Genomic DNA, 14,923 nt, shown 5'->3' with positions numbered 1-14,923 from the left:
CACACACCCTCCGAGCACCCCACGGGAACATCCTGCGTGCCTGGGAGCCTGCCCTGCTCCTGTCCTCGGCCTCACCCTCCTCTACCCCTCTGGGACCTTCCCGTGGCCCCCTCATGCTACTCGCGACCTCACAGTGGCAGGTCCTGTGTGGAGGCGCTGTGTCCTGCGTGTGGGAGGAGGGGGGACCCTTTCTCCTCAGAAACAAAGCAGCCCCTTTCCACAGGAGCAGCTTCCAGGGCCTGGGATCCACACACCAGGAGGCCAGCCACAGACGTGGGCACCCGGGCAGGAGCTTCTCCTCTTTCCTGGGGGTCTCCGAGGGCGCCCGCAAGAGCAGCCGCATCCGGCTGCCAGATCAGAGCCCACGTGGATGTGTGGAGCCCGTGGTATCCCTGGCAACTCAGGGTTTTCCAAAGAGAGGGAGCCAGGGGATTCCCACAGGGGAGTGTCCTTAGCCTGGGGGCTGCTGGGGACCATTGGCCACGCCACAGCTGGCCCACCACAGAGCCCCCGGCACAGGGGCAGCAGTGAAGGTAGGTGCCCCTGAGTTGTCCTGCCCCTGCAGAGGTCTTGGGCTGGGACTCAGGAAGGACGTGCCGGCCGCCGTGGCCTGTGGCCATCTTATGGGCTTTCCACGAGGGGTTCCTCCTGGAGGCAAAGCCATCTGCAGCCAGGTGGGCTGTGTGCGGAGGAGACCCCAAATTGTTCTGGTGAGCCCTCATGGTGGAGAGTTTCCTCTCATCTCCCCGGGAGGCACCCCACCCATTCCAGGATGCCCTGGGGGTCTCCCCTCCAGATCCCCCGAAGGCTCTGCCCACTGAGACACATGGACCCAGCGCCCGTGGGGTCTTCATGCCCCGTCCCTAGAACCCGGGTCGCAGGCTGGGCAGCGTCCTCACACAGTGACCTTGGCCTGTGACCTGTGACCATACCCTGGGCTGTTCTTGCATCTCAAGGGTTCGTCTCCTCTGCAGCCTTCCCTGGTTGGTCCTGGCTTTGTATGAAGCTGGGGCTGGTGGGAGCTGTGCAGCAGGGCTGGGGTGAGGGCCCGGAGGCTGAGGTGGGGGATTGTGGCCGTCCATGCGCTTTCCCTGCGCTATGGCCGTCGTGCCCTCTTTCCCTGCAGTATGACCGTCGTGCGCTCTTTCCCTGCAGTATGACTGTCGTGCGCTCTTACCCTGCAGTATGACCGTCGTGCGCTCTTTCCCTGCGCTGTGGCCATCATGCGCTCTTTCCCTGTGCCGTGACCGTCCCCTCGTTTTCCCAGCAGGGCCCCCAGGCTTGGTCGCCCAGCTCTGTTTTTCCAGCTCAGAGCCGTGTTGCTCTGGCCTTGCGTAGGCAGAAGTTTGGGAGTGCTGGGAGCAGTCCCTCCACTTTCTGTGGGTCTCTGGGCTGCTGGGTCCACTGTGGTAGTTACACGAGTGATGCACACGGCTGTCAGCGGGCAAGCCTGTTCCTCATTAAAGAGAAAAAAGAGTTTATTTTTATGCTTAACACTGGAAATTGAAGATTTACTTTCCATATAACTGAAAGAAGAAAACCAGCATCCCTCAGGGCCTCAGCCACACCTGCTGGGTGTTCACGTTGGGGGCGGGTGGCGAGGTGACCGCTGCCTCCCTGGTCCCTGCAGGCTTTAGCTCGCCGTTCTCGGGGGCCGGCCCCCTGCCTGGGTCTGCTCGAGGCGGGAGGTGGTGCCCCCACAGGAGAGAGAGGAGCTGGGACCTGGGCCACATGGATCCAGCCGGGACGGGGTCCCCCACTCACCTGCGGGGAGATGAGAGCAAGTCACTCTGGCCGTGGGGCAGCCCAAGCCCGCCCTCCTCAGGCCCCCCATGTTGCCCAGCACAGCATGGCGTCTTAGCTTCCTTGCAATCCGTGGTCTCTGGGCCTGGACCCTGGAATGACAGAGCAGAGGCCAAGCTATCCCATCCGCGGAGCTTAGGAGACACTTCCTGGGGGTCCTTCCCTACCCAGGCCCACTGCCCTGCTGCCGAGGGACAGCCCAGCTCCAAGTATGGGAGGAGCGGCCAATCCGTGAGACCCGGCCCCTGCCTGCACCAGCCCCGCGCGGGCCTTCGTGGGCATTGGGTCGTCAGCTCACCCCTGTTGGCAGTTCCTGCTGCAGTTATGAGCACGTGGACGCTGTGGCTGTGGGCCGGCTTCAAATACTGTCTCAGTACAGACCCTCTCTCAGTTTTCTTTTGGAAGGGGGTTCAGCAAGAAGTCCTCGCTTTTTGTGGGGTTTTTTGTTTGTTTGTTTTGAGATGGAGTCTCTCTCTGTCGCCAGGCTAAAGTGCAGTGGTGTGATCTCGGCTCACTGCAACCTCCGCTTCCCGGGCTCAAGCGATTCTCCTGCCTCAGCCTCCTGAGTAGCTGGGACTACAGGCGTCCGCCACCACGCCTGGCTAATTTTTTGTATTTTTAGTAGAGACAGGGTTTCACTGTATTAACCAAGATAGTCTTAGTTTCCTGACCTTGTGATCCGCCTGCCTCAGCCTCCCAAAGTGCTCAGCTTATAGGCGTGAGCCACTGTGCCCACCCGCCCCCACTTTATTTTAAAGCCCAGCGGGCTAGCAGGGACTCTGGTTCTCCACCCAGCTGGTGAGTACCACAGGGGAGGAGATTCTTCTCTCTGGGTCGCTCTAGGCAGCTCTGGACAGATGACCCTGCAGTGGCTGTGGCCCCCGCTGTGCGGGGACAAGGGACTTCCCTCTGGCTGTTCTCTTTCCTTTTCCAAGATGGGACCTTCTTTCTCCTGCCCCACCTAGGCAGAGAGAAAGAGGATTGTGTCAGGCATCCTGTGAACTGTCTGCGGCTGCGCAGGGACCAGTCCCCAGGGTGGGTGGCAGAGGCGGCCATCACTCAGGAGGCCTCGCCCAGCACCGTGGGAGCCACAGGCGACACTGAGCACCCCACCTGCCCCTCGCTGTGTCTGCTCCCCCCAGTGACGAGGCCAAGAGCGGGACAGCTCATCTTCGGTGACGAGGGAGACAGGCTCAGCCTGAAGCCTGCCTGGTGGGGGCTCGGTGAGAGAGAGGCGCCCTTGGTTTAGGGCCATGGGCAGCAGTGCAGTGGGCAACAGTGCTGTGGCCTCGGGTCCCATGGGAGGGCAGTGTGCACAGCAGCTGTGACTGACTCGCCGTGCATGGGCTCTGGGAACACCCGTGAAGTGGGGTCACCCATGGGAGGGCAGTGTGCAAAGCGGCTGTGACTGACTCGCCGCGCGTGGGCTCTGGGAACACCCGTGAAGTGGGATCACCACTCCAGGTTCCCAAGGAGGAAACAGGCTGGTGGAAAGCAGCAGCTCAAGGTGGGAGAGTTAGAAGGTGGCAGAGCTGAGATGCCAACTTCTGGCCTGCAGCGGTAAAACAGCCCCCAGCAGGCAGATTCCATGGCCTGGCTGGCCCTGGTGCACCTCACAGGGGCCCACACTGGCCAGGTCGGGCATCCGGGGAGCAGACCACAAGGGGCTATCTAAAAAGAAAGGAACTAAAATTAAACCTCCCTGGAGGCTCTTCTCATCACGCAGGAGCCCTGCGTCAGTGCACCATGGGGCTGGCGTGTCACCTAGCAGGTGCACAGCCGGGCTCCCCACACACAGGACTCCCCACCTGCAGGACTCCCCACCCACAGGACTCCACACCCGCAGGACTCCACTCACCCACAGGACTCCCCGCCCACAGGACTCCTCACTCATAGGACTCCTCACCCACAGGGCTCCACTCACCCACGGGGCCCCACTCACCCACAGGACTCCATTCACCCACAGGGCTCCCCACCCACAGGACCCCAGTCACCCACAGGACCCCAGTCACCCACAGGACTCCCCGCCCACGGGACTCCTCGCCCACGGGACTCCCCGCCCACAGGACTCCACTCACCCACATGGCAGTGGGGACAGGCGGGCTGGGCAGCGCTCACAACAGGCGCAGGGCCCTCCCCCATGCTGAGCCTGCGTTCTTCAGACCTGGGCCTGCACGTTGATGGAGGCATCTGGGCTTGGCTGCCCTGCCTGGCCCTGGAAACCTGTGTCTGGGAGGAGGTCTCTGGAGTAAACCCTGCCTGGCCCTGCCCTACCCACAGCGCCTGCTTCGCTCCATCCGCAGCTGCCTGGTGTCCACAGGCCCTAGTGCAGGAGCAAGGTGGGGGCGGGGCAGGGTGGTTGTGGCCCTGGGGAGCGGCCCCTCTAGCAGCCGGGAGCTGCTCGTCCCCAGGCCCACTTCCCCCTTGTTGTGAGGGCCTGGGACTCGGTATTGTTCCTTACAGTCTTCCCATTTTCATGTAGAAAATACATCATCAATTAAGTCGCTCCCTTTCCTCCCAGAGAAACTCACTTCATCCTTCCCCCACTGTAAAATCCGTGTGATCCATGGGGTGGGGGAGCCCACGGGGACTTGGGGTCAGTCATGAGCCCCGGGGTGGCCAGGGTAAGAGTGGCATCCACGTGCTTCCTGGGCAGGCGGCAGCAGGGTGTGGGGTTGCGGCTCCTCACCTCCGGCAGGGGAGGGGCTCCAAAAACCCCCTTCACATGAGGCCTTGGTGTATAGCACCTGGTGGGGCTCCCTCTCCTACGATGAGGTTCCCGATCTGTCAGGGCAGACAGGTGCCCGGGAGTCTTTTGCCCAGCACCCTGAGATGTTTGTCTTCCTTTCCCTAGATGGGCCCAAAAGCACAAGAACTGGAGGTTTCAGAAGACGAGGCAGACGTGGCTCCTGCTCCACATGTATGACAGTGACAAGGTATGTGCACGGCGGGGCGGGCACGTCTCCCGGGGGCCAAGGTCTGTGCACGGCGGGGTAGGCACGTCTCCCGGGGGCCAAGGTCTGTGCACGGCGGGGCGGGCACGTCTCCCAGGGGCCGAGGTCTGTGCACGGCGGGGCGGGCACGTCTCCCTGGGGCCGAGGTCTGTGCACGGCGGGGCCCTGACAGCAGAAGCCACAGTCTGAAAGGGTCGCCCTCAGGGCCCACTGCAGAGCGGGTCTCCCGGTGCCTTTGTTATAAGAGATGAGCAGCATTGCCTCCTCCAGGAGCCCTGCCGCTGGCCTTCAGGGCAGAAACCAACACAGGGCGACCTTAGGGAGGCCACCTGCCTGTGTGCACGTGTGCGTGTGACGTGTGTCTACACATGCAAGTGTGGGCAGCTGCCCTTTTCAGGGGCAGGATGTGAGATGAAGTTTCACAGGATGAAACGAGACAGAATTCTGAACTAAACCCGGCTGCTGGGCGGTGGGCTGGAGCTGCCTGTGTCCTGTGAGGCTGGAGGAGCCCACGGTTCTGCTGAGCTGCATCCGATGGGCAGCGCCCCCTGCCTCACCGGCTCTCCTGCGCCCACATTACTAGAGGCCAGGCTTTGCTTGTGCGTTGGGGGCAGGGGGCAGAGGCCTGTGTTTGCAGACTCTCAGAGCGGGGCGGGCCCACCAGCCCCACTCACAGCCCTGGGACATTCCAGGCATAGCCTGCGGCCACTTGTTTTCATTATTTCGTTGTTGTGGTTTTTTGTGGGCGTTTTTTGAGACAAGGTCCTGCCCAGGCTGGAGTGCAGTGACACGACCACAGTTCACTGCAGCCTCGCCCTCCTGGGCTCAAGCCACTCTCTTCTCAGAGTCAGAGGACATACACATTGCAAGCCCTATTGCAAGCCCTATTGCAAGCTCTATTGCAAGCCCTATTGCAAGCCCTATTGCAAGCTCTGTTGCAAGCCCTATTGCAAGCCCTACTGCAAGCCCTACTGCAAGCGCTACTGCAAGCTCCGGTAATCGCGACACCGGGGCAGGCACAAGGGTGGACACAGAAGGGACTGGAACAGCCTGGGAAGCCTGGAAACCCTCATGCCTGGCGCAGCTGATTCCAGCACGCAGGCCAAGCCCGTTCCATGTGGAGGAAACCTCTTCTCAACAGAGCCAGGGACAACTGGGTTTCCATGTTTTGTTTGTTTTCTTTTAACCAAAGTTTACATGGTTTTATTTATATGTTACTATTACCAAAAGTAAACTTTATACAAAACTTTTTATACAGAAAAATAATCCTTGGTTGGGCAAATCCTTGGTTAGCCATTTATATGTGTGTATACACACACACACGCAAAGTATCTTACACTATCGTAGTTAAACATATTTACAAACACACAAATGTGCATTTTACTTATACATTTTTATTTCACATGTATTATAACCATACATATTTACGAACATGCTGATACTTAATGCGTGCGGCCCCCAGCTTCACACCATATGCAAAAATTAACTCAAAATGGATCAAAGACTTAAATTTAAAAGCTAAAACCAAAACTCTTAGATGAAAACCTAAGAGTCCATTTCATGACCTTGGGTGAGGCAACGGTTTCTTAAATGTGACTCTAGAAGCACAAGCGACAAAGGAAAAAGTCGAGAAAGTGCTTTCATCAGGATCTAAGACTGTGTAGCCGGGCGTGGTGGCTCACGCCTGTAATCCCAGCACTTTGGGAGTCTGAGGCAGCTGGATCACTTGAGGGTCAAGAGTTCGAGACCAGCCTGGCCAACATGGCAAAACCCCGTCTCTACTAATGATACAAAAATTAGCCAGGTGTGGTAATGCTTGCCTATAATCCCAGCTACTTGGGAGCCTGAGGCAGGAGAATTGCTAGAACCTGGGAGGTGGAGATTGCACCACTGCACTGCAGCCTGGGCCACAGAGCAAGACTGGCTCAAAAAAAAAAAAAAAAAAGCATCTAAGACTCTGCACTGCATACAGAGCTAGCCGGAAAGTGAAATGGTTGCTACAGAATGGGAGACGTTTGCAAGTCCCACATGGAATTAGAACTCCGCTAACTCAATAATAAAAAGAGTCCAGTGTTGAGAGCCGCTCTCACAGGGACCTGAGGAAACCTGTCTGCAGAGCAGATGGGCACGTGGCCGGCGAGCCCGTGCAGAGGTGCCCCCACCACCAGCAGACAAGGGTCAGGCCACTAAGAGATGTCACCTGGCCACTGCCGCCCTGAGCAGAAAGGCGAGCGTGCCAAGTGCCGGAGCGTACGCGGCTTTTTGTTCCGAATGCACCTTTTATCACAGCCTACCCCTGTTTAATTTGTGTCATATTTTCTCATTTTTCTGAGGATTTTTACGATGTTTTTGAAATGTTCTCCCCACGTGGCTTCTGTTTTACTCGGGTTAATTCAGTGTTTTGTCCGCCTCTAACAGGCGTTTCTTCTTCCAGTGTCTGGGGCAGGGTCTGTGGCCAGGCCACCCACACCCTCGGGCCGCAGCAGGAGGATGGAAGCCTGAGGCCCGGGTGTCCTTGGCTGCAGCGTCTTGTCTCCCGCTGCTCAGTGGCCCCTCCCTGCCCCGCCCCGCCCCTGACCGACTCCATCTCTTCCCCGTCCAGGTTCCCGATGAGCACTTCTCCACCCTGCTGGCCTACCTGGAGGGGCTGCAGGGCCGGGCCCGAGAGCTGACGGTGCAGAAGACAGAAGCTCTGATGCGGGAGCTGGACGAGGAGGGCTCTGATCCCCCCCTGCTGGGGAGGGCCCAGCGCATCCGGCAGGTGCTGCAGCTGCTCTCCTAGCGGGTTCAGCTTGGGGTGGGGCCGCTGCCCAGCGCAGGGTGGCGTCAGACCACGCAGGGTGCGGCTCCTCCGGCGGTGGGGGCCGGGATCACCAGCAGGGCAGCAGCTGAGCAAGGGCTTTCAGCTCCTCTGGCAGTGGGGGCCGGAATCACCAGCACCAGAGCCTCGCAAGGGCCCCTTCCCTCCTCCAGACCTTCCTTGGCCAGTGACGGCTGTGACAGTGATAGCAGGTTCAGTGCCTTCAGCGCACAGCGTGGACGCTCTGGAATCACCCAGACCCCTGGCCTTGGAGGGGCCCTTGAGCCCCAGGAATCTGCTTTGGATGGAAATATCTATTTTTCTACCAGGAATATTTTAGAGATCAAGCCACGCTGGCTCCTCCCGCCAGCTACAAAGCTGCACCTTCCGCCTGATTCCCTATTCCCCTGTGTGGGCCGCATTCCTGGTCCCCTGCCTGCATCCATCGAGGGTCCTGGGTGTGGCCAGTTTTCCTTTGACCCCACACAGCGTCATTGCAGGTCTTGGGGAGCCCATGCTGGGGGCTTGTGGAGTCAGACCATGTACCTGTGCAGAAACCCTCTCTGTGGCTGCATTTGAAATAAAACCCGACCCACCAGCAGCCGTGGGTCCTGCTCTGCGCAGTGCGTCCCCTGCCTGTGGACTGCGGAATTCATGTCCCCCATGCCAGCGCACGCCAGGCTGAGACCCCGTCTTTAGTGGTGGCCACCCCAGGATGGCATTGGGGGCGCTTTGTGTGTGGCGTTCCTGGCAGTGGGCGCTGGCTGATGGCTTGCGTTCAGGCCGGCCGTTTCCCAGTGCTGGCAGTGACTGACCCTGCCAGGAAACACGCTTAGGCCGCACAGAATCAAGCCACACACTTCCTGTTCCCAGTAGCACGTGGTTCCTGCCCCCAAGTGATGTGAGGTGCTACGAGGCATCGGGAAGGCCGTGGTGACCACAGAGCTCTGGGCAGCTGCCGGGGAGGGCCGGGTGGCCATGGCAAGGAGGTCCGTGCACCACTGTGAGGCCAAGTCTGTTCCAGGATGGGCCCCGGGGAGGGCTGAGGCCAGCAGCTCCGGCCTGGGCCTCCACAGAGCAGACACCCAAGTGCTGCTGCCCTGGAGCTGCCTCCTGCCTAGCCCAGGTTGGGGGTTTGTGCTGCCATCTCAGTGCTCCCCCAACTGATGGTGGAGCAGAAAAGTAGCTGCAGCCGCCACCTGGCAGCCTTGGGACGCTGGCTCAGGCCCTGAATGCCCCCTTGGGTGCCCTGCCCCTCAACAGAGCTGCTGAGGCTGAGGTCAGGCTGCCTGCCTTGGCTGCCGCCGACCCACAGAGCTGCATGCAAGCCGGGAGGCGGGAGCACGGCCTCACCCTGTGAGAGCAGAGTCATAGGCCCCGGGCTGTCATCCTTGGGAGGGCCTCAGGCTTCCCGTGGCCACTGCTGGCCTGGCTGGGCCTCCTCAGCCGTGGCCCTTGGGGCCTGCACCTCAGAGCGGTGACTGGCCTCACTGTGACCCACGGACAGCTACTGTAACTTCCTCCTTAGCTCCCTTAAGACACCCAGGGCTGGGCTAAGATGTGGTCTGGGCAGGTCTGGCTGACCACTCAGGCCGTCTCTATGTGGACATCGAGACTCGGGGCTGGAGGAGACCCTAAGGACCGTGTCCCCAGGTCCTCTCTGCACCCACCAAGCTGTGGGAAGGCGATGAGGCTATTTGCTCTTCCTTGGCCAGCATCCAGCCCCGTCCCCTGCACTGTTGTGGCCAAAATTCTGACCAGCCACGACACAGGCCCTGCTGTGTGCACCCCACTGGCCCAGGGCGGGCCTTGCCAGCGGCAGGCGAGGAGTCCAGCCCCTCCTGGTGCTGGTCAGGTGAACTCACAAACAGGAAGGGCACGTTGCACAGCACGAACCTTCAGATCTGCGAGGCGGTGCCTGCGATCTGGCTCCTGGCAGCACGGCTTTGCAGAGAAGCTGCTCGGAAGGGTCCGTGGTCAGCCCAGCAGTCAGGGTGCTCAGTGGCTCCTATGCTGTGAGGCACCTTAAACACCAACAGACAGCAGAGGGAGACCCGCAAAATGCAAAGAAGGGGCAGCAGCCTCCAGAAGGCAGGGCTGATAGATCCGGAACCAGAGCTCTGAGCTTCCCAGCAGCTGAGTCAGAAAGGGAAATGGGGTGGGAACTGCTGAGTCCTCACCGACCGTGAGTGGGAAAAGGTCTTGAAGACCTGGGCCTCCCTTCGACAGCACAGATGCTCACCTGACACCGGCTGGGGAGTGCTCTCCAGTCAGGGGCTCCCACCTCTGTGGATCTTAAGGTGCCAAGCTCCTCAGGGCTCCCTGGCAAAAGATGCCAAAGGGTGGTGCAGAGATGTCACCTGGAATGCAGCTCAGAGAACCACGCAATGCCCTGGGGTCTCCCTACCCCATGTAGGTCAGTGAGGGCACCCGCTCATGCAACCCCAGGGGCCAACCACGTGGGGCCACCTGTGCTGGGGCTGTGTGTGCCAGAGAACGGGCTGTGAGTCCCTGTCTCGGCTGGTGCTTGTGCGGGACTCCTGAGCCAGGAAGCCTCCGGCTAAGGAAGCCCCACCTCAGCCTGGAGGCGACCCTCACGTCCATCCTTCACGTCTGTCCCTGGGCAAGCACTCCTCACGGTGGAGAGAGCAGCTGCTGACCTGCAGCAAGCCAGGCAGCAGATCGAGATTTGTGCCAAGTGAGGGGCCAAACTTAGCGTGGGCATGCGTGCCGTTCCCTTTACGTGTGTCTGAGGCCATAAGTGATGGGCTGTGACAAAGCACATCTGGGCTGAGCTCAGGGAGAAATGTCCCCTGCAGTAGATACGCAAGTGTGTGCAGGTGTCAGAAACACCAAACCACACACTGATAACTCATGCCGGATGCGGCGGCTCACACCTGTATTCTCAGCACTTTGGGAGGCGGAGGTGGGAGGATCGCTTGAGCTCAGGAGTTTGAGACCAGCCTGGGCAACATGGCTAAACTGCCCCGCAACAAAAAATAAAAAATCCGGGGATGGTGGCATGTGTCTGTAGTCACAGCTACTCGGGAGGCTGAGGTGGGAGGATGACTTGAGCTCGGGAGGTCGAGGCTGCAGTGAGCAGTGATGACACCACAGAGCAAGAGCCGATATCTAAAAAAAATTTAGTGTGGTGAGCAGTAAATTTAGTGGCTCACGCCTGTAATCCCAACACTTTGGGGGGCCAAGGTAGGCGGATCACGAGGTCAGTTCGAGACCAGCCTGACCAGCCTGACCAACCTGGTGAAACCCCATCTCTACTAAAAATACAAAAATTAGCTGGGTGTGGTGGTGGGCGCCTGTAGTAATCCCAGCTACTCAGGAGGCTGAGTCAGGAGAATCGCTTGAACACAGGAGGCAGAGCTTGCAGTGAGCCGAGATCGTGCCATTGCACTCCAGCCTGAGTGACAGAGCGAGACTCCGTCTCAAAAAATAAATAAAAATAAAAATGATTTTTTAAAATAATCAAAAGGAGCATTGTTTGGAAGTCAGAATCACATTGCCTGTGGGGGTGAGCAGACCTGTGGAGACTGGGCTTTCCAGGCCAAAGGGGCCTCCCCGACATTGGGAGTGTGAACACTCAGAGCAGGTTGGAGACCCCTCACAGCACTGTGAGGCTTCCGGAAACCATCCCCTGCCCCAGCCCACCGAGCCCTCTGAGAAAGCGGCCTCTGAGCAGTTTCTTGCAGGATTGATGTCTGAGAAACAGCTCACACCAAGTGCCGTCTGCTCACCTCCACCAAGAACGACAGGTTCAGCCGCTGAACCACCCCTCAGAGCACTGTCCTCCCTCCAAGCCCCCAAGACAGTGGCATCTTTTTAGAGACAGGGTCCCGCTGTGTCGTCCAAGCTGGAGTGCGGTGGCATGAGCTCTGCTCACTGCCACCTCCACCCCGCTGGGCTCAGGCGATTCTCCTCCCTCAGCCTCCTGAGTAGCTGGAAACACAGTTGCTACCACTACACCTGGCTAATTGTTGTATTTTTTGTAGAAGGGGGGGCCTCACTGTGTTGCCCAGGCTGGTCCCAAACTCCTGGGCTCAAGCGATCCTCCCACCCCGGCCTCCCACCGTGCCTGGCATTTATTTCTGGATGACTTGGTGCCCAGTGTTCACATCCCAGAGCCTCAAGCTGACCTTCCAGCCTGGGCCGGTGCTGTCCACTCCCCACTCCTCTCCCTGGAGCGCCGGCCGCCTCCAGCTGGGCTCTTTCTCTGCCTGCCTGTCCCTGCCTGTCCCTGCCTAGATCAGGTGGCACCACCTGCCGTCCGTCCAGCCCTTCGGCTCTTGCTCCGGTCAGAGTCACGCCCTGGCCGGGTGCCGTGCGCCGTGCGCCCTCCAGTGGCTCCCAAGGGACAGGTGCTCTCTCCGCGCGCTCCAGCTGCCGTCCCCCTGCCCTGCCTGGGTCAGGCCACCCCCTGCCCACTGGGACCTCAGAACCACTCGTACCCCTGCTGGCTGCGTGGGTTTCACAGGTGATAAAGCTGAGTGCAGCCTCAAACCCTGAATAGTCATCAAAGTTAGGATCCTACAGACTCCTCCAAGCCTTGCCTCATCACCCCTGTGGCCCAGCATCCAGAGCCTTGGGCCACCCCGCTCCCCCGCTTGTTATGCAGCAGCAGCTACCCGGTGCACTCTGACCTCAGACACCCTAGGACTTTGCTTAGATTTCACAAGGGACTGGGTCCAGGCAGGAGGGACGGGGAATTTGGCCAGTGATGGGCCTGCCTCGGGGCATTCGTGAGACCTGCCCGGAGAGACAGCTGGGCGCTGGGCTGAGCTGTCCAAGTCCTACGGCCCTCTGAAGCCCGGTGAGCCCACCCAGCCCTCCAAGCGTCTTCCCTCCTTCCCCCTCAGCATCCAAGGTGGGAAGAAGACCCCCCCGCTCTGAGGGAGCCCCAGCGATCACGGGGAGGGCCCAGGTCCCAGAGTGAGGCGGGCTTCCAGCCTCTGGGTTCCAGAAGTTTCCTGATGGGGGCTGTCCACTCCGAGGGAGGAGCTTCAGGACATCTGAACCAGGACCCCCGCCGCACTGGACGCGGCCCCCAGGTCCTGCATATGTGTGCCCTGCGGGTGTGGGTGAGCGGTGGCCTGGCAGCTCCCTTGGGTCACTTGGGTTCTATTAAACGGCGTCTCCGTGGGTAAAGCTTGGTCTCCTCCTAGCCCGGCACTCAGATGGCCTCACCGTCCGAGCTTGCTGTGGTTGGGGGGGCCTCACCCTCCGAGCTTGCTGTGGTTGGGGGGGCCTCACCCTCCGAGCTTGCTGTGGGAGGTTTGCAGATGGCTCGGGGACTGTGTGGTTTTGTTTTGCCTTTGACTTAGGAGGGTAATGGGAAGCACGTGCGGCACGGCTGAGGACCAGCCTCAGACCCAGAAGCAGATCTGGGGCCAAGAGCAGCCTGCCCACCCCAGGAGGGTCCTTCACTGGAGACCTAGAGGCGGGTACAGGGGCCAGGATCGGCATCCTGCCTGCTGCTGAGGACAGACGTCCGGGGAGCAGCTCAGCCATGTCGTGAGCCATGGGGTTCGGGGTGTCTGCCTCTCCCATGACATCTGGGCACCGTGGGGTGGATGTCCACAGAGGCATCTCCCGAAATCCACGCGTGAGGAAGCTGGGCTCGTGGGCTGCCCACCGCCTGAGTTCCCGCCGCCTGAGTTCTCTGGGACCCTTGAAAAGGACGCATTGGCAGGTGCGTGGATAAAGCAGGACAAATCCACCACTCCCCACTCACTCGAGGTCCCCAGAGCCTTCACACCCACAGAGCAGGAAGGAGAAGGACTGGGGAGGGACTCGGAGTGGGTGTTTAACCCAAGCGCAGCTTCAGCCTGGGAAGATGAGGAGGCTCTGGAGGTGACGGCGGTGGCTGTGCAGCGCCGTGAATGTGCCTGTGCCTCTGAACTGTGCACTTAGACATGGCTGACGGTGTAGTTTCTGTACATGTATTTTATCACAATTTTTAAAAATAGCAACAAAGAAACACTTGGAAATGAGGCGTAGACAATGGCCTGTCCCATCCGTGCCAAGCCCCAGCATTTCCCAGCAAGCCCCCGGGATGTGCCTGTGCACGTGGCCGGCAGCCTGAGTGCAGCTGTGAGAAACAGGGGCACCCAGGTCTGCCCGGTTGAGAAGGTGGCACCTCTGGGGTTCAGGTCTCACTCGGCGCCCCCCCTTCCCTCCCACCCACCCCACACCCCTGCCCACGCCCATGGGCGTGAGTTGAAGGAGATTTGACACCTGCTCACTCTGTTTTCACTAAGCTAGGCTTGTTTACACTTGAGGATGAGGCACTTGGACCGCCTAACTTGGGGGGCCCTGGCTGTACCCCGTGGAGGAGCCCTGTCATCTCGCTGGGTTGTTTCTTCCTGGGTGAGATGGGGTGAGAGGTCGCGTGAGTCGGGCGAGCGGGGTCAAGGTCGGGGTTGGGGTTACGTTTATTGTCTTAGTGCTTTGAGGGGAAGCTCAGCTGTCACTCATCACCCTGTACTTGGCGTCCCTCACGTCGGCTGGGCCTCCATTAATCGGGGCGGGAAAGGGTCAGAGTTTCCTCCCCACGTGGGCCTCGGGCTCCCCTGGGCCCAAGGAGATGAATACCCCAGGCCAATGTAAGTCAGGGGCACGAGGGTCCCTTGCAGGGCCGGGAGGGCGGGGCCTGAGTCCTCCACCCCACCCAGGAGCCCTGACAACAGCTGGGAGGGACTTTCCACAGCCCCTGCCCTGGAATGTTCTGCACCCTCCAGAGCTCCAGAGGGGCTCACCAGTCACACTGGGCCGGGCGTCGCATGGCCCCACCTGGCGCTGGGACCCTGTTTTCTCTGCCCTTCAAATTTTCAGTGTCATATTTCAAATGTCTGAGAGGAGAATAGTGAAGCCAGCACTCAGTCCCTGCTCTTCCCCAGAAATATGTGAGCGGACGCAGCCGAGCCTCCATCCCTCCGTTCCCTTCTTGTCCTTGCAGCGGGTTCAGCAGGTCCAGCAGCCTCCGTAGCAGCGGCCCCACCCGGGAGTGTGAGGCCTGCCGTGCAGCCGTGTGTCCCGGCCACCGCGTCCTGACCTTGGGGCGCCGCTTCACGTGGCGCGGGTGGGAACGTGCCACGGCTTATCCTTTCTTCTCGGTGAGGGGCCGCCTGCTGCTCAAGTGCATGGTCAGCGCTGGGACGGGGGCCAGGGCCGTCTCAGACACCAGGTGTCCCATCATACTGCCCCCAGCACACGTGCCACTGTCACACTGCCGACCACGCCGCCACCAGCACACGCGTCACTGTCACACTGCCGACCACGCCGCCACCAGCACACGCGCCACCGTGCGGCTCGACATTTCCTTTTGTTTGTTTGAGACGGAATATCACTCTGT

At 60.1% G+C, this 14,923-nt stretch overlaps 1 protein-coding gene across 5 annotated transcripts in view; it reads left to right on the top strand.

Annotated features, from left to right (window-relative positions):
- The window catches only part of C6H7orf50 (chromosome 6 C7orf50 homolog), a 137,120-nt gene extending 128,940 nt beyond the window's left edge, over positions 1–8,180 (top strand). For all 5 annotated transcript variants that reach the window (XM_054494357.2, XM_054494358.2, XM_063667179.1 and 2 more), the window contains exons 4-5: positions 4,658–4,739; positions 7,360–8,180. In XM_054494357.2, the coding sequence (XP_054350332.1) occupies positions 4,658–4,739; positions 7,360–7,539 (262 nt within the window). In that variant the 3' untranslated portion in view covers positions 7,540–8,180. The remainder of the gene's footprint in view (positions 1–4,657; positions 4,740–7,359) is intronic.
- Positions 8,181–14,923: the final 6,743 nt, after the last annotated feature.

This window comes from Pongo pygmaeus, chromosome 6, assembly GCF_028885625.2.
Source record: "Pongo pygmaeus isolate AG05252 chromosome 6, NHGRI_mPonPyg2-v2.0_pri, whole genome shotgun sequence".
In the NCBI taxonomy this organism is placed as follows: Eukaryota; Metazoa; Chordata; class Mammalia; order Primates; family Hominidae; genus Pongo; species Pongo pygmaeus.
Note: the sequence above shows the minus strand (reverse complement) of the source record. Positions and strands in the feature narration are given on the sequence as shown.